Source organism: Danio aesculapii, chromosome 23 (assembly GCF_903798145.1).
Source record: "Danio aesculapii chromosome 23, fDanAes4.1, whole genome shotgun sequence".
Classification (NCBI taxonomy): domain Eukaryota; kingdom Metazoa; phylum Chordata; class Actinopteri; order Cypriniformes; family Danionidae; genus Danio; species Danio aesculapii.
Genome location: NC_079457.1, coordinates 14,035,130 through 14,055,435, shown reverse-complemented (window position 1 = coordinate 14,055,435; position 20,306 = coordinate 14,035,130). Strand labels below are relative to the sequence as shown.

Sequence of the window (20,306 nt, the reverse complement as noted above, 5' to 3'; positions counted from 1 at the left end):
GACAGGGCTAGAACACACAGCCAATGAGAACTCAATAACCGCATGTTCACGTGAAACAAAATGCTATACAACATGGCTACAATGTAAACATTAAGCCATGTGCTTACACAATACAAACACAAACAGAAGACACAAGCACACGATAAATGAAAACACTTACTTACACGTGACGTGCATGTTCCATCCCAGTGCCAACCAAAACCAACTAGACTGAGCCGCTGAGAATAAAACAGTATGCTGAAGACAAAACAAACACATACACAAGGACGAGAGCGGACATCCAGAGAATTCCCTAGGGGTGGCTGATGTGAAACACAGTGTCGAGATCCCAAAGCGCAAGTGTTTTGAAACACTGCACTGAAGCTTGATCCAAAACACCCAGGTCATGTGACTAAGGTTATTCGAAACACACAGGTCACACGACTAAAGCAATTCAAAGCATCGGTCATTTCAGAGGCATTTCGAGACCTGGGGAATCTGCGTTAAAAAAAACCCTCGGTCTCATCTAGCATAGTGGACAGTGCATGTGCACAAAGTTACTGTGCTGCAAAGGGCCCAGACTCGAACTTATTATTATCGAAATTTATGATTTGAGGAATTTTAATAATGTCACTGTTTTATAATCAAAACAAGACACATTTATTCACAAAATGGTCATTCAGATGTCAGACCAATGTTAAAACATGTTCCAAGAACAGAGCATTTAAAATAACATCTATAGCTGCATCACTCTGGATTCGAACTCAGCTTGCTAGTCTGGAACTCTCACCGCTTTACTAAATAACTTAAAGCCTCAACTCCAATGTGGGGTTTAATACCTCAATTTGCTAAACTTTCTTTGCTGAAGCTGTTCCAGAGCAAATCATTAAAAAATGACCAATAGGTGTCACTGTAGAAACGTTTTGAAACTTCGACACATTTGCTTCGACTGTTTCAGTGTTTCCTGAAGCCTCACTTTGCCCACAACTAGCACGCCCATACCTCGCGTGCCCACATCAAGCGGGATCGCGCAAAGCCCGAGCGCGGCCAGGAGCCGCTCATACAAAGACGAAGATAAACGATGACAAGAAATATAAGTGCTCAAGCCGAGCACAACAAACTAGACAAGACAGGAGTAGTACCCAGTCTCTGCCACCAAAACGAGAGTAATCAAGACCGAAGTGGCAGAATCCTGACAGGGACAGCATATTTCTCGTTTTATTGTTCATCATTCATATGAAGGAAAAGGTTTGCTTGGTTTATTTTCCACATGCTCTTTCAAATATATATTTTTTTGTGGTACGGAAACTTTCACTCAAAAATCCCTGATGAATTTTACAATTACAAAGGAAGGAAAGCAGTGAGTTAAACACAACATTTAATATTTTCTTGTAAAACACACACAAAAATCTCTCAACTAATGCTGTAGTTGTTTGATTTATGATCATGTTGTTCCAAACCTGTTTGTTTTGAGTTTTTTTTACGCAGCTGCATGTTGGATCTTTTCAATTGTTAGTTATACCCCAAAAAAATTACAATTCTGGGACCCATAACAGTCATGCCTTTCCAAACCTATTAGGCTTTACATCTTCAAAATGCAGATATGTTTTAATGAAGCCTGTGAGTTTTCTGTTTCACCATTGAAAGTCATTATACCAAACTGTTCATGCTTCAGAAGTTCAGTCCACAAGAGTAATCCGTATAAATCAAACTATTGTAATTGATTACAAAATGTATACCTTTATGTTGCTTGTGTGGTCATTTTCAAGTTTAAATATGAAATTTAACACTATTTTCCAATACATACAAGAGACTTGGGTGGAAAACAGGGTAAAATGAAAACAGATTTTACTTTACTGATTAATCTTCTCATCTTATGAACTGTCAACCACCATGACCAAATCAGTGAGTACATTTACATGGACATCAGTCATCAAAGTATTTGCCTTAATCTGAATAATACAATAATATGAGTTGTTTACATGAGTTACTATTTGAATGTTCCTTTCATGATCCCGTTTTACATGTTCTAGTACATAATTCGATTAATGTCATTGCATCACCGCGCTATCCACATTTCCACCAGAGTTTCGAATGTTTCAATTTTAATTTGTCAACTTTAACTGCAGTTTGGCACTTTTGCTTTCATTCAGGAACATTTTATGCATGTCCCCTTGACAAACGAGATATTGGATACGAGTATGAACTGGTGGAAGAGTGCTGTTTTAACGGAATTTGATACTGCACACTGTATGGGGGAAAAAAACCTCTGCATTTCATGGTGTATGTGTCTGTGGTCCTTTACTGACATAATAGGTGCAGAGAATAATGCCAAACAGTCATGTGTGTGTAGACTATCCTGTTGCAAAAAGCAACGAAAATTCTACATGACGGTAATAGTTTGATTAAGGTGTTTGCATGTCTGTACTGCACTTTAATTATGCTACTAAATCGGCATACTCCACATGTCCGATTTAAGTCGGATTAAGGTAATCAAAAATAGCTGTTTATATGGTATTCTCTTAATCAGAGTATCATCTCAGTCGTATTAAAATTGGGTTAGGTTGGGTATGGGTTGGGTGTCCATGTAAACCTACTCAATCAGTTGATTTTGAAAATGTATCGAGTCTGAATTGTGACCCTGGGACTCACAAAACTAGTCTTATCTTACATCCCCTAAAGCCAAAATTGAGGCAAAATAAAAATGAAAACAAAAATACATAGTATGGGTCAAACATATTGCTTTTATTTATGCCAAAAATGTCAGAATATTAAGTAAAGATTGTGTTACCTGAACATATTTTATAAATTTCCTATTCTAAATATATCAAAATCTAATTTTTGATTAGTAATGTGCAATGCTAAACACTTCATTTAATAAAAATAAATAGAAATTCTTTGTTTTCAACACTCGGGTTTTCAATTTTCAAACAGCTGTATCTCTGCCAAATATAGTTCTATAATTCATTCATTCATTTTTCTTCGGCTTAGTCTCTTATTTATCAGGGGTCACTATTAACTATAGGAAACCCATGCCAACACGGGGAGAACGTGCAAACTCCGTACAGAAATGCCAACTGGGGCCTCGAACCAGTGACCTTCTTGCTGTGAGGTTACAGTGCTAACCACTGAGCCACCGTGCCGCCCTTGTCCTTACATATAATAAGTATAAATCAATGGAAAACTTACTTATTGACCTGTCAAATGCATATACATCTCCAAAATCAGACAAAAAGTGCTCAGGAATAGCTTAAATAAAGTGTCAGTGCTCTCTGGGTAAGGGATTCATCAGAATAAACTGCAAAAGTAAGTCCAAGGCACTCGAAAAATGTGGAAAAAATATACAAATTTCTTTTTAAATTTTTTTTTCCATATTTTTATGAGTGCCTTGGACTGATTTTTGTTGCATATGCATCTCTTTCTTCCCAAAAATACCCTTCTGTAATAAATCTTATCTAAACAAATCACTCAAACCAATAAGTCTAACTCAAACGATTCTTTAAACACCTCAAGAACACGTTAATGGTGGATTGAAAAGTTCTTGAGTAGTTAGCAACCTAAATTTCAATCTGTATTTCACACAAAGCTATTGTATAACTTGTATGCAACACTTTCATCATACTTTTCTGGTGTCTTTATTTTAAAGTTTGAAAGCTTCAAAGCCTCATTCAGTGTAATTGCATAAATCAAAATCTCAGTTTTTATCTTAGTGTTAAAATCTTTACAGCAGCTTGTGTGTTGTTAGGCCTTTGTCGCTGAAATTGATTTAATTTGCACCTACAGTAGCTACCTTTTCTTTTTCTGTGATGGAGGGACATTGGAACCAAATGTGACAATACTCTATGCTTGTAATACAAAAAGATCAGATCCAAAAAATGGCTGACTACATGCTCTTTGTATCCGTAATTCTCCATTCATCTTCCAATCTGTAGTTCTTCTCTTGTGACTTGCTTCTATGCTTTCCCCTCCAATCGTTCTATCGCTATTGTCTGCACTTCGCACTATCAAACGGCATATCAAACCTATTCTGAAGGCTTCATTTTGGCTCAGGCTTGCCACATGGCCTATGAACGTCCTAACAAAGGCTTTGAAGCCACAGTCAGCAGGGGGAAACCTGAAGCCAAGAGCCTGAAACACAATGGCCGACGTGACCTTTCGGTATCGCAGTCACACCACTGTGTTTTCCCTCAGATAACCCTGATTATCCACCGGACAGACATTGTTCAGCTAAAAAGCGGCTTCAGGACTTGAACTATAGAATCTCTCAGGTTTTTTTTTACATTGAGTAACACTGCAGTCCATTCTCTCTTATTTTTTTCCCCAACACTCTCCAGGTGTGATAAAAATGCATTAGGAATGGCTTTCTTGCTTTGTTACCCCGAAAGCATCCGTGTGCTGTTTCCCATTTGGCGCCTGAACAAGGCGGGCTCACTTTGTCTGTCTGGTCTCCAAAAAGCTCTTTCCTCTGTTTTATTCTATTGAAGCTGTTAGGAGGAGCGGCAAACACACTGTTTGGACCGGCCATCACTCCATCCACAAAGGCAGGTTTGAAGTACCTCCACGGACTGGCTTCAAAGACATCTATTTTTTTTTTACGGTTGTCATCAGACATCATAAGGAAGAGCAACCAAATTGTGGGTTCCTTTACCTACAACAGACAGGTTTTTGTTTGCTTTTTTGTTTTCAGAATGAGGTTATTGTGTTTCAGACTGTTCGGATGGAAGAAATGGCTTCTTGATTGAATTGAAAAAGCATTTTGGGAAAAGTGAACGCTCCTATCATTCAGGTGGTACAGGGATATTTTTTGTGTGTTTTTTTTATTTGCTCTGCTTTCTTGTTTCACCTCTCTTTTCTACAGCTGGTGGGTAAGAAGTTTCTTTGAGTGCTAGATTGCCTGTCAAGCGCCTGAAGTGATGGATCTCTGATTTAGCTCTGACTAAATGCACATTGGGGGAGCTGATAACGATACTATAGTGTGCTTCTTAATTGTTGTTTTTCCATAATAAATTAAACAAAAAATTATAAACTTTACTGTCTGTGTAAAAGCCATGAATAGATGTGATTCAAATTATAAAGTTTTTTTTTTTTTTTTTTTAAATATTCAGACAGATTTCAGCTGGGTTTTTTAACATGACATTGATTAACCGTTCATGTTTTTTTAATTTTAACTTTTATTTTTTAAATTCAAATGTGTAATACAAAAATATATACAGTTGAAGCCCCCGTGTGATTATTTTTTTTTTCAAATATTTCCCAAATGATATTTAACAGTGCATAGTTTTTTTTCTGTATTTTCTATAATATTTTTTTCTTCTGGAGAAAGTATATAATTGTTTTTTTTTTATTTTGGCTAAAATTATAGCAGTTTTTAATTCTTTTTAAAAACAATTTTAAGGTCAATATCGTTAGCACCCCCCACTTTATTTTTCAATAGTCTAGAGAACAAACCACTGTTACACAATGACTTTCCTAATTACCCTAACTTGCCTAATTAACCAAGTTAACCAATAGTTAAGCCTTTAAATTCCACTTTAGGCTGAATACTAGTATCTTGAAAACTATCTAGTAAAATATTATGTACTGTCATTAAGGCAAAGATAAACGAAATCAGTTATTAAAATTAGTTAAAACTATTATGTTTAGAAATGTGTTGAAAAAATGACTTCTTGACTTAATTCAAGAAATTTGAAAATGTAAATTAAACAGTACATGTTTTGAGACGTATTGGAAATTAAAAATGAAGAAATAAGTTCTCATTATATTAAATCTAATGTTCCCACTCTTCTTGAAAGTACTTGAATTTCAGACATATGGATTTAAGGCCTGGAAAGTACTTAAAAGCAAACACAGATCCTTGAAAGTGCTTGAATTAAATTTTATTTTTTAACAATTGTGCTTAGCTGCTGTCAAAAACAGAATAAAAAAATAGATATTCTTAATTTACAAATCTTAAATGTAAATCCTGTACAAGAACTATGACAAATAATGCAAATTTTATTTAAATTTCATAAACCGCATGTAAATATTACGCATTCATTCATTTTCCTCCCTTATTTATCAGCGGCCGCCACATCAGAATGAACCGCCAACTATTCCAGCATATGTTTTATGCAGTGGATTGCCTTCTAGCCACAACCTATTACTGGGAAACACCCATACACTTGCTCATTTACACGCGCGCTCCTACTATACAGCCAGTTTAGTTCATCCAATTCACCTATAGCGCATGTCTTTGGACTGTGGGGGAAACCGGAGCGCCTGGACGAAACCCACACAAACACCGGAAAACATGCAAACTCCTCACAGAAATTCCAGCCGACCCAGCCAGGAAAAATGACAGGAACAAACACAGCACTGGGTTGGCTATATTGTGGTGTTGTTGTGAAAATGAACTTTAAGCGTTTATTCCTCGCAGCCAAATCTCCATCTGTCAATGATCATCATCTTCGCGTCAAGATCAGTCCCGTGATCCCCCATGCCCCGCTAGTGTCTGAAGGGAAAGGCGCGTTCACGTTTTACCAGATCCGGCACTTTATATTTAGTGATGTACCATGTCAATGTTGATGCGTTCAGGCAAAAGATCCGAACCCAACACGATTCATTTATTCGACTCTGAGTTGACTATTTTGTTAAAGAATCAATAGTTTTAAACACAGTGTACTTTCAGATTTACCCTCAGCTGGATGTTTTCATTCACTTGGTGCTGTGTTAAACACTGTGTAGAAGCTCATTTAAATGTAATGATAATAAATGTAAGTTAATGTTAGCTAAACATGCTGGTGATGTAAATTACAGCAGTTCTTGATTTTAAAATGTAAAAAATCCTTGGATCTGTTGTTCATGTAAGAGTGGGAACCCTGTAAATTGTATTAAATGATATTAAATTGCAGTTTATGTGAAGGAGAGTGATTAAATAAAGGAGGATTTGACTTTAGCTTAACAACTATTCACATTTTTAGATATATTTATATTTAGTTCTTGTGCCATAAAGTAATGTGATATTAGATAAGTGCTGCAGGCCAAATATGTGATATTGTAATTTGCGGTTTTGTTGTCAAATCAGTATATTTTATTGAAGCCACAGAAAAAGTGGCTTTTCTATTTTCTTTAGAATAGCTGTTGTTGGATGATGATGATGATGTCATTAGAGCAAAGGCCATTTCCAGCTTTATGTCCAGAAATGGAGAGGCCAGAGGTCATGCATATATTCGTTCCTTTTCACATTGTCCTGTCACAGCAGACATGATGTAGTGGCCGGAGAGCTTGGGGTCACTGAACCCACCTGACCTTTTAGAAAGAAAGTAAGTGACATTGTGCTCGTGTTTGAAAGATAAAAGTGTGAATGTGTGTTTCCGACTTCCACATGTTCTGAAGGCCAATCTGTTTTACCGTCAGCTTTAGTTGTATGAACAACCACTAAGGCTTACATGAAGCAAATGTTGGCTGTGAACAAGTTAACAAGACTTTCAGAAATCCTGACCATGAACCAACGCATTAGTAAAATATCTGCGATTATACTACTCAAGACCAAGGTGATCAGAAAAGCCAATGTTTGTGCAGAGACTCAGACTCTGATAACCCTCCTGAGGGATATAGAGACAATTAAAATGGACCCAACACTGAGCCTTAAGGAACACCGTCACAAATACAGAAAAATTGTCTGTAAACACGGACCACAATTTCAACTAAAAATCTTCTTAATGTTATACTGAAGAAAAAAATGTTTTTTTACTATGTTACAAGTTGTTTTTATTCATTTATTTACAGTGCATCCGGAAAGTATTCATAGCACTTCTTTTTCCACTTTTTTATGTTACAGCCTTATTCCAAAATGGATTTAAAAATGCATTAAACACCAATACCCCGTAATGACAATGTGAAAAAAGATTTTTTGAAATTGTTGCAAATTGATTAAAAATAAAAAACCTGAAAAAACACGTGTACATATTCACAGCCTTTCGCCTTTGAGCTCAGGTACATTCTGTTTCCACTGATCATTCTTGAGGTGTTTCAGGTGTTTAATTTGAGTTCTCCTGTGATAAATTCAGTTGATTGGACATGATTTGAAAAGGCATACACCTGTCTATATAAGATCCCAGGGTTGACGATGCATGTCAAAGCACAAACCAAGCATGAAGACAAAGGAATTGTCTGTAGACCTCTGAGACAGAATTATCTTGAGGCACAAGGCTGGGGAAGGTTACAGAAAAAAATTCTGCTGCTCTGAAAGTTCCAGTGAGCACAGTGGCCACCATTATCCGTAAGTGGAAGATGTCTGGAACCACTAGGACTCTTCCTAGAGCAGGCCGGCTTTCTAAGCTGAGGGATGGGGGGGAAATGGACCTTAGTCAGGGAGGTGATCAATAACTAGATGGTCACTCTATCTGAGCTCCAGCGTTCTTCTTTGGAGAGAGGAGAACCTTACAGAAGAACAACCATCTGTGCAGCAATCCACCAATCAGACCTGTATGGTAAGTGGCAAGACAGAAGCCACTCCCCGCTGGGAGTTTTCCAAAAAGCCATCTTAGACCATAAGAAACTAAATACTCTGGTCTGATGACACTAAAATTGAACTATTTGGAGTGAGTGCCAGGCGTCACATTTGGAGAAAACCAGGCACCGCTCATCATCAGGCTAATACCATCCCTACAGTGAAGCATATTTTTCAGCAGCAGGAACTGGAAGACTAGAGGGAAAGATAAATGCAGCAATGTACAGAGATAACCTGCATGAAAAGTCAGTGGTATCATATTCAAAAAGACTTGAGGCTGTAATTTCTGCCAAAGGTGCATCAACAAAGTTTTGAGCAAAGGCTGTGAATACTTATGTACATGTGATTTATCCGGTTTTTTCTTTTTTTCACATTGTCATTATGGGGTATTGTGTGTAGAATTTTGAGGAAATTAATTAATTTAATCCATTTAGGAATAAGGCTTTAACATAAAAAAATGTGGAAAAAGTAAAGCGCTTTGAATACTTTCTGCATGCACTTTATATTTTACAAATTCCAGATGCCTATATTATCATTTAGTGCATTGTTTTGCAGAAAATATAACATATTTCTTGTTTCCAGATTTCAAATAATAACAAAACATTTAATACTGGCCTGTTTTCTGCAAATTCATGCGCAAAATGTTAATATTCTTATATGAAATTTTAATAAAACACATCACTTACCAAGTTAACATTTTACTCAAAACACATACCTGTACCTATTATTGGCAAATCCAGAGCACCGATAGCAACTTTCAAATGGTCTTTTTGCCACCAGAGCTGTATATAAACAGTTATGCTTTTGTTTTTGAACTGGTAGGTGTTGTTGCAGCATTTTCCAGCAGAATCTGATGTCTTATTGTTACCTTCATCAATGGCAGTCCATCTTGAAGAGCTTTGTTGATCAGGACCACATATTTGATGAGAGTGAATATAGTTTTAATGTAGCCTCATGAATGTTCGTTTTGTTCTCGGTGAGAATTGACATTTTGTTCTTTATTTGTTTTGCATTTTTAGTTTTTAAGGTCTTAAAGTATTGAATCTTTTCATGAAACAAATGAACACGGCTCATTGAAACTTCCCACCTAATAAAAGGTGAAGTAAAAAATAATTAGATCAGCTCTTATCAGGCTTATTAAATGCCTGATTCAGGACGTGCTTTATGCAAGATGTGTTGCGGAGAACTTTCTTGCGCATATTTGATTGCCCGTGTCTGTGTGATTTTTAAGCTGAAATGAAAAGAGCCAACAGATCAGAGAGCAGCGCATCAGAAGTTGGTGAAGTTAAAATTCTTGTAGATAAACTCGCTGTCGCTGCTGGCAAATTTTTTTTCTTCTCTTCATGTGCTCTGCTCTGTGTAGAGTTCAGAGTCGAGCTCCCTCTCGGCCTTGTTTGTTTGTCTTGTTTGATCGTTCTTCTTCATCTGCTTCGCTCTTGTTTGCCATCGCAGCGGCAGCAGCTGTCTGGTCCTGTCCTTAATGGTGAGAGCAGTTTAGACAACACCTCAGAGAACGAGGAAAATGAAACTCTAACATCAGCTCAACTCTTTCTCCACGTTACATCACTTTGTTTGGTGGACATCCGGTTAGCTATTTAGATACATAAAGGGTTCACAGTGCCCCAGAAAATGGCAGGAAATGGTTGTATTTTTTTATAAAGTGAATCAAGAGAAAATGTAGGGTGGAGCTTGATTTCGTTTGTCAGGGATTGATTGGATGGTTGGGGTTGTCTATTGTTTGATCTCATGTGATTGATTAATTCTGCCGATAAATATCATGAAAGAAGAGGGATGTTGGTAAATGTGATTTATTTTATTATATTTTTGAAACATGGTTATGCTATAACCCAGATTTAACCGAATGGGTTATGCTTATTATTAATAATAAAATAATAATAATATAACAAGTACACCTTTCACAATCTCTCATTTAACTGAATATTTTCTATAGGGCGCTCTACATTAGTCAATTTGTGCATACAGATTAGATTACTCAGTACTGAAGCCAAATCTGGAGCTAATCTAACAAAATAACTTCTGGTAATGGTCCAAAATCAGTACACCCAAATGTATATGTTAGGGAAAAATATTGAATGAAAATTTTTAAAAGAGCAAAATTAAAAATTTGGGTTGAAATTTTGTAGTTTGTAATTTTTTTTCCCAATTTTTAGCATGAATTGAAATGTATTATCTGTATATTTCTAAAGATGTTCGCTGATTAAAATATTATTTTAATAAATATATCCATTTAATAAATGTGTTTTATTTAAATCGACCAAAATATATGACCTATACTGAGTAATGGATAACAATATTCCTTTTCAAAATGGGATGTATGTTGAGCATTGTATCTAGAAAATCTTTGTGTGTGAGTGTTTACTCACTTTTTTAGGTGTTTGTTTGTTTAGTCACCTCAATCATCAGTCATTAAACTAATGTCGAGTTCAGACTGCATGATTTTTAAAGTAGTCGTGTCTAAGCATGGGCAGGTATACAGTATGATTCTGACTGTGTGATAACTTTGGATAAAAACATCACGTTTTCACAGTATTGTGATTACAGCTCTGAAATATATTCTTTTTAAATGTCTGGGTAAAACACAACAAATATTTTCCCCTTTGAACACAAAATATTTTATTTTTTGAAATATTTTAAATGTTTTGGAGCAGTAAACATGTCAGGCTAAAAAAATGAAAATGAATCACAGACTTCTGCTGTCTTCATTAGTTTTAAAAACACAGATTTCTTTACAATTTAAAATGGCAACTTTGGATTTCTTTTCTGCTGGAGATACTGTAAAACTAAAAAAATTTAAATAAAAAATATTACACATACCTTAGGAACAATATTACAGATTTTTTTTGCGGTTTTAAAACCTTGACTTTTCCAACCCGCGGTATACCTTGAAAACGGTTGTCGACCCCTGCCTAGTCATGTCACAGATATTTTAATACTGCATGACTATCTGCGGTAGCATTTTGTCGCTGCTTTGTTTACACTTGCAAGATGGATCACACAATTCAAAACATGTAGTCTTTTGCTACATAATGACAAAGAAGCCTCAAATGGGGAAGAAAATGTACATATTTGCTTACCTGGATTTAAAGGGAATTAGCAATTTCTGCTCAACTTTTTAAAAACTTTTCAACTTGGTTGTGATATTTCTTACATGTCATGTCAAACAGACACGGGTGCTCCTGGCAAATTTCCACAAGTTTTTTTTCTTGGGTCCAAATAAACTGAAAATGAACACTTTTAACTGCTCCCTTAACCTCCCTCTGACCTGCAGATACACACACTAGTGGATGCTGCTCTCTCATTGGCTGTAGGGGATCGCTGATGTTGTTTTCAGTCAAAACTCATTTCACACTGCATGATTTGAATTGCAGACAGCTCCAAGCATTTAGCTCCAAATATCTCACGGGCATCGGCGATTCTCTCAGATCGCGTCTTTGATAGTTCACACTGTGATTGTTACTCCCGTGAATGAGGACCGATTTGCCTGGGATTTCAGGCATTTGTAGGCGATTTCTCAAAACCTGTCAGCGAGTCAAAATCGGGGGTAAAATCATGCAGTCTGCACTCTGCATAAGCTAAGATGTATTGTTATTTCCAAGCTGATTCCTCATAAAAAACCCATGAATCACATCTTTTTCAAATTATATTTTAAGAATGTCAGTTGTTTATTTAATCTTTAGTCTTCCAATTATTTCCAAAATTGTGGTCATTTACATTTCGGATTGCAAAATGCACATGGAAAAATAAAGGTGGGATTTATAGCATAACCAATCAGACGAGGGCTTTTCTTTTTCTGGATTGCTTTTGAAAACACTGTCGGTTGGGTTTAGGAAAGTGTGTGGGCGCTGGTCAATCGGTGCTTTCGAAAACACTATTGGTTGGGTTTAGGGAAGGAGAAAGGTGATCAGTCGATTCAGTCAGTTGACAGCGGCCTCTGGTGGATTTACGTGAGAACAGCAGGCGGAAATGGCACTCGCAAGAGAAATTTAAGATCTGAAAAAGCATACACAGCGGCCTCTAGTGGATTTGCGAAACAATACCTCCTCTGACTTGTAAAGTAGAAAAACAATTTGTAAAGTAGAAAAACAATTTATTTTTACAAATCAGGTGCCGTATTTGGCACTCTCCAGATATGGATATAGGGCTATGTTTTCGAAATGAGCCTGGGTTGGTCAAAACTCAATGGGCTTGTTGGTCTCTTTCTATAATTTGTTCCTGCTAGTGTCACTGTTAGACAGTGTTACATAAAAAAAAAAAAAAAATAGCTGTGATCACGCATTTTAATGTCATATTTTTTCATTTTTTGCTCTTTGAATATATCCTGCTTTTGAGAAGCATCTGAACTGCTGCCTCTTCAGAGGAAGCAGCCCTGATACATGCATACCTTTATCATTATGCTTACATAACACACACAGACACATACTTGCAGTGCTTATGCTGTTGTGTTCTATTCATATTTAAGTGTTCTTTTGTCAGATAAAATTGTAGTATAAGGTCACAAATAACATCAATCTCGCTCTTTCACTCCTTTGCACTCAAACATTCTATCTTGTCAGCATTTGTCCTTCATGCATTGTACACGGTGAGGAATCCGTCACCGCTGTGATATTGATCTATCAGCTTTCTTATTTGTGTTATACGTTTCTCAGCTCTGAACCTTTTTTATGACACCCACTCTTCGCCACACTATCATCAACCGCAGGTCAATACGCCACATTGGCACAGTCGATGGGTCGGCGTTCCTCAGGGCTCAGTGTTGGACCCATTGTAATTATCTCTATATCCCACACTCTTCATTCAGCCTCTCCTCCACCTCCAGTTAGTTCCCTGTTTTGATCCAGGAGGTCCTCAGGAGGGTTATCAGAGTCTGATTCTCTGCACAAACATTGGCTTTGGCTGCCTTTGACCACAGGGAAAGACAGTCCGATCAATAAGGGACTGCAACATATACAAGCCTGCTGAGTTGACGGTGGCCTTGTGTGAAAGCTGTGGAAGGCGACCGCTGGGCAGCTTCTTTGTGGTACTCTGTTATGTAGGTCGAGTTACTTATAGAGAGTGATCTTTAGTGAATTAAATGTAGCTCTGGTGGAACCTGTGTTGGGGGCTTTTTCTTCTCCACTTTTTTTTTTTTCTTTTTTCGTCGAAGGTCACAAAAATGTTTTACCATGCCTACATTTGTTTTTCTACTTTACAAATGTGTTTTTTTACATCAGTTAAATTAACTGTGATACAACAGCTGTGATATACACATATACTGTATGTACATGTATATTAGGAAAAAAATAATAGGTCACACTTTTTTTTGATGGTCTGTTTGTTGAATTTAAGTTAAATTGCAATAATAATGCAACTAATCTACATGCCAACTAACTCTCATTAGATAATAAGTGGACTGTTGGGGTAAGGGTTGTGGTTAGAGTTAGTGTAAATTGACATGAACTTGCAAAGTTTTTTATAGTCAGTTAATTGTCTGTTGAAGGAGCAGTATCAGCAGATATTAAGCAGACAGTCTACTAATACTCAAATGGACCATTAAAATAAAGTGTTACTAAATGATATATTCTGTTATATATATATTCATCTTTATTTTAGTAATTGTATGAATTTTAGGTAAATTCCACTAAACATTTATTGTATATGAAGTAGCAGAAGTGTTTTTATTGGTTTTAGTTATAGTTAACTTTAAGCGTTTTGCAAATTGATGAAAAACTTTACTTTAAAAATGTTATCATTTGTGAACATAACATTATTTGTGGGTTATGTTAAATTGTGCAAATTACAGCATGTAAAAATATGAATTTGTTTGTATTAGGATTAGGGAGTTATTTTTCAAAAATGATTAAAACACCATATGCATTATACAGTGTCACCAGTACAATTCACATACATACATAAATACATACATACATACATACATACATACATACATACATACATACATACATACATACAGTAGGGAAAGTAAGTATTGAATATGTCACCATTTTTCTCAGAAAACATATTTCTAAAGGTGCCGTTGACTTGAAATTTTCACTGGATGTTAGTAGAAATCAAGGAAATCCATATATGAAAAGAAAACAAATCAAATTAGTTTACAAATAAAGTTATGTTTAATGAAATGACACAGGAAAAAAGTATTGAACAGCCAATGAAACTCTCAAATGCTTTCAGAGAAAGAAAATCAAGCTGAAGAATGGCCCAGCCAATCACCTGACTTGAATATAATAGAAAATACAAAATAATGTTCAAATTTGACTGACGAGAACCACAGAAGCATCTAGATTTGTACACTCTGTTGAGGTCTGTGAAAAAAATCACACCTGAGCTGTATGTGACTACATTCTCCAAATGAGAGGCATCTTTAAGCTGCCATCACCAAAAAAGCCTTTTATATTAAGTAATAAATACATTTCAGTAGTTCAGTACTCATTTTTCAGAATAGTTTTGTTTTGTTTTATTTTTATGTTTGTATTGTTTGGGTTTTCACCAAAATCTGGTTCAGTTCCTTGTCAACAGCTCCTTTAGAGATATTAATTCCAGGAAAAAACCTGACGTGTTCAATACTTGTTTTCCCCGCTGTACATACATAGATAAATGAAACAATCTAAATAGTGCTTATGTGGTGCTTCTATGTTGGTTATTGTTAGTAAACCAGTCAAACTTGTGAAATGTGAAAAATAAGTTTATTTTCCAAAAGTCCACAAGGCCAACAAAATTGGCCATAGCTGAAGAAACACTCATTCATGTGTAACTTGCGTCTTTTCTACATTCACTCCTTTCACTAAAAAAACCCTTAACCCTCTTTGAAAGCCAATTTAATGTTTGTTTGAGTCGTTCCGAGGGCCATGCAGAGTAATTGGTATCAATGCTGCAGATTTCCTGACCCAGGCTGATTTCTACCTCTGGGCTGAAAGAAGCGAATCCTCCGAGGTTAAACCGGCCCTTTGGTGAGGCTGACAGGTTGTTAATTAACTTGCTTTGCAGCGTCTTCGTTTTGCCTGCATGTTTGTCGAGGTCAAGGCGAACGCTCTGAAATAATAGTTATGTGGGTTGTTCGGAATCTGAGTGATGTCATCATAGTGTCCTCCCTTTCGCTGATTGTCTTTGTTTGGTCTTCATCTCCCTCCTCTTCTGATGACCTGTCCTCCCTCCATCTGCTCTCACCAATGTATGGAGCTCTTCCGAATGACTGGAATTAAGAGCCTGACCTTTGCTGGCTGATGATTACCCATGCGGTGTGGTCCACCCCCTCTGCCCCAAACCCACAACTGCTCATGGCACAGACTAGTGGTGCACCAAACTCGATTTTTCATAGCTAAATGCAATTACCAATATTTTTTTACATTTTTTTTTTTACAAGCAATTCGGCTGATGCCAATTAAATTTTTTTTACATTTAAATAAAAATAGTTATTAGATTGTACAATTGTTAAATATAAAATAAAATTGTAATGATCTGGCTTTGCGAAGCTGTACTCTACTAGGGTACGATGATTATTCAAATGCGATTTTCATGCGTATTTTGTCAGTAAAGCCGGTTCTAGTAAACCTCTACATGTGCATTTGGATGGAGCAGCATTTACTACACAGAGATGTTGTTTACTAACAAGCTGCGCAAAATTACATTCTAAATTGAAGTCAAGTTAAAGAGCCTCTATTTCGCATTATAAAAGGTCAGATTTTGGTTTTGGGGGTCTCCAACAACAGGCTGATATGCATGCAAGGTCAAAAAACACTTTCATTGTCTTATAATATGCATTTATTTTACCTAATTATCCCAATGACTCCCATATGATTCGTTCAGCGATTCATTTGTTCCCAAACCCCTCCTTAGCGCGATGCTAATCTGTGCTGATTGGTCCGGTGACCCAGTCTGTTGTGATTGGCGGACTGCGTTCAACGTGAGACAGAGAGAAATGCCCAGCATGGCTTATCAACAGTCAGAGTGCAGAGTGTATGTGTGAGCCCAATGCAGGAGCGCATTAAAGCAATGCAGTTAAACACCAACATATTGCTCTATCCTTAACCATAAGTAAAAACAGTGACACACATTCTGCATTAATCCACACAGCGGCAAAAGCTGCACTGTTTTGAAACTTGACTACTGCATGTGTGTAGCAACGGCTGGCGATGGCCATAGCAAGAACAAACGACAGTAGATCGCGAGCTCACATACGCACTTAAATCCGGAAACATTGGCGTTTTCAATGTGTTTTCAGACACAATATGAGAATATAAAGAAATAACCAGACAGCACAAGCGGTTACAAGTAACAAAACACAATTAAATACATAATTTGCAAGCTAGAGAAAACAAGGAGGCAACCATTTTAATCGCACTACTTGTCAACTGGAGAAAGAAAACAATCCATGAACTGTGTGCTTTAAAGTTCCTGTTAAGCTCTGACAAAGTCCCATATATCAATAGTCTTTTCTGATCCTTCTTTTAACATACGGCCAACGAATCCCCTTTTGTAAGTGTGTAGATTGCTGAAACACTCGTCAGAAAAAATAACAGGAACACAGCACAAGGCTGGGGCTATAATGTTGAGGTATTTTTGCATAAATAAACTTCAACCACTGACTGACTGGGTAGGGAAATAACACTACCTTTCTCTCACACTTCAGAGCACAGCGTCTTCGCGACATGATTCATCCGGGATCTGCTCTGTGTTTGTGGGCGGGGCCAGGGGTTTCAACTTTCCCGGGTTTGAAAGGGACTTTTACTAACATTTTTGATAGTTTAATGGAATATATTGTCTGAGTTTGTGTTGTATGTTATGCTACAAAAACCTTGTAATAAACTGCCAGTACATTTTCTGTTATTTTAGAAACTTATTATTTCTCCATATGGTATTTCTTATGCATTATATTATTTCAAACTACTAAAATGTCAATAAAAGTCACTTTGTTAAACTGTTCAACATCAAAGTTAGTTAAATTTTTAACATCAAAATTCGACAGATAAAGATATGGAAACTGTTATTAACATCTTGTACAGTGTAGTATTCATGTATATCGACAGACTGCATTTCAATATTCTGCATTCACACTGCTGCTCCATTTACACTTGTCAAAGAATTATAGATAATCATATAAATTGTGACCTGAAGTCTTGATATTGATTATAAAATATGTCTCATCATCCTCCTCCGGCTTTTCTCCACAGAATCTGCTGGTGAATCATGGATAGAGAGGATCGTGGTCACCTGTGGCTCGTGTTGATCTGTGTCTGGTTTCACGGGCCGCTTCATCTTTAGCCTCTCCATCCAATTACCATCTGATCCCGGGACTCCAATGTACCGAACTGCAGATCACAGGCCTCCATGAGTATTTCATTATCTGCTACAGCACGGACAGTGGCGTTTTTATAAGAGTGCACTCAGGAAATACTGATGCTTTTATTTGTCGGGATTCTTATTTATGCATTGTTTTTCGCCAAAAGCATAAACTTCATAAACGAATAGCTGCCCAAAAGCTGATCATGACTCCTGTTGTTTATTGTCTTTTTTAAATTATTCCAAAATTTGATCAATTTGTGAGCCGGCATGGTAGTTCAGTGGTTAGCACTGTCACCTCACAGCAAGAAGGTCGCTGGTTCGAGCCCCGGCTGGGCCAGTTGGCATTTCTGTGTGGAGTTTGCATGTTCTCTCCTTGTTCGCGTGAGTTTCCTCCGGGTTTCCCCACACAGTCCAAATACATGCAGTACAGGTGAACTGGATGAACTAAATTGCCCATAGTGTATGAGTGCATGTGTGTGAATGAGAGTGTATGGATGTTTCCCAGTACTGGGTTGCAGCTGGAAGGGCATCTGCTGCGTAAAACATATGCCAGAATAGTTAGCGGTTCATTCCGCTGGGGTGACCCCTGATAAATAAGGCACTAAGCCGAAGGATATGATTGATCAATTTGAAATGTATATAGTAAAAGAACATTTGAAGTGGTCCTAAAACCTAAATGTGTATTGATTACTTCATATATTTTTTACAATAACATACTTTTATGAATGAAATAATATTCATTCTTAATTTATATATTATATATTTATTATTTATTAAAAATATAAAAACAATATTTTTGATCCACTCCAAATGTTGACTTTCATTTCACCAGGGCTCGTTTCCTGGTTCGTTTGACAAGTGTGAGTGCTCCGAATCGGACCTAGGCACGGTTTAGTTGGCCAGCCCTGGCCTGGTTGTAAGAGGTTGTAAACAACAAATGGGTGTCGTGACACAAGATTCAATCATTTCTACTCGTGTAATGTGGCATAGTTCACAGCAACGGATATCATGTCTGCGACGCGTCACAACACCATAGCAGAAAGTCTAGCATGTTGAATTTTTTTCCACGATTTTCATGACGAGTTCCGTCACGTGGGTGACACTGGGCAAATGGAGCACATCATTTCTGTTATACCTGCAGGTGCAGCCATTAATCCGTAGGTCAGGAAATCAAAAATAGGCTGCATATTTCTCGGGTGGATAAGATCAGTTATTGGTTATGCAAACTTTAACTACTTTCTCTAAAATATTAAGGTGTTTTGAGCAGTTATATTTAAAGACTGGCTTAAATATGCAGACATCTTTATTCTCACAACATATTTCTGAGTTCTCTCAGCCTTCCAACTGAGTTTGTTCTTCCGAGGTAATCTGGGAACACGTTCAGTGCTGCGAATACATTCTAAAAGCCTGTCCTGTCTAATCAAATTACTTGATTAAACTAATTAAATTGAAACTCACCAGCAATGGATGATTTTGTCATTAACAATGAAACCCGTTTAACAAAGGCTTCTCTGAAACTGAATATTTCACTTAAATTTTATTTATATTTCGGCTATTTTGGATGATTTGTTTTGCTCTGAGGAAAATAAGGGTTTAATGAATGCCTCACTGTAATTGTTGTATCACAAACCTCTGTCATATATTTGCTAAGTTTTTAATGTCATTATTTTAAAGATTATGTCTTGAGCATCTGATTTTTCCTTGGTGCTGATGTGCTTTCATTTTCTCTGTCTCACTCGCGGCAAGTTCAGGCGAGGGAGTGTTTAATAAGCAACCTATGACTGGAAAACTTAAAATATCTAAGAATTAAAAAGGAATTATGCATTTGATCCTATCAATGTCGTAACTAATGGCCTTAAATAATGTAGCCTAGTTGTCAGCAAACATCAGTGTTTATTGAGATTGACATAAGATAAAAAAACATTGAAGTTAATAGGATATGAAATATTGTTGTGACTGCTTTTGGAAATAACGCTTGTCGTAGACGTCAAGGGATGACTGATCGTGAAGAAACATGTAGTCTGGGACATTTTTTACGCATGACGTCAAGATTTGATCAAGATAAAATCGCATAATCTGACTTCCGTATGCAACAATAAAAATCTTGTGATCTCACCGGGGCTCAATTCAAGTATGTTACTATATTATGGTTCAAAAACATTGTAGCATTTACAGTACTATTACTATAGTATTTTTTTCTTGTGGGAATATATAAACATGATATATTTAAAGCAGCACGCACACAAATAAATACAAATATATGTATGATGATGATGATGAAGTATTCCTTTCTGGATGTGAACTATGCCTTGAGTCCAATGGAATTTCATTTAAAATGGCGCAAAAAGTTGTGTTTCCGATTGAATGTAACCTTTTTTTTGAACAGGATGAAATGAAGACGTGATTGATCTGCCAGTAGTGACATGGTTTGGGGTGTCATTCACACACACACAGACATACTAGCTCAATTTGTTGCTTTTGACATCGGCAGGTTTCCCATGTGAGCTCAGGCAATTATGGTGAGATGCATCACACACAC

General features: G+C 36.7%; 1 protein-coding gene across 3 annotated transcripts in view; it reads left to right on the top strand.

Moving 5' to 3' along the window:
- Positions 1 to 17,968, top strand: part of chchd6a (coiled-coil-helix-coiled-coil-helix domain containing 6a) — a 133,685-nt gene extending 115,717 nt beyond the window's left edge. For all 3 annotated transcript variants that reach the window (XM_056449708.1, XM_056449711.1, XM_056449709.1), the window contains one exon: positions 17,656 to 17,968. In XM_056449708.1, the coding sequence (XP_056305683.1) occupies positions 17,656 to 17,679 (24 nt within the window). In that variant the 3' untranslated portion in view covers positions 17,680 to 17,968. The remainder of the gene's footprint in view (positions 1 to 17,655) is intronic.
- The last annotated feature ends 2,338 nt before the right edge of the window (positions 17,969 to 20,306 follow it).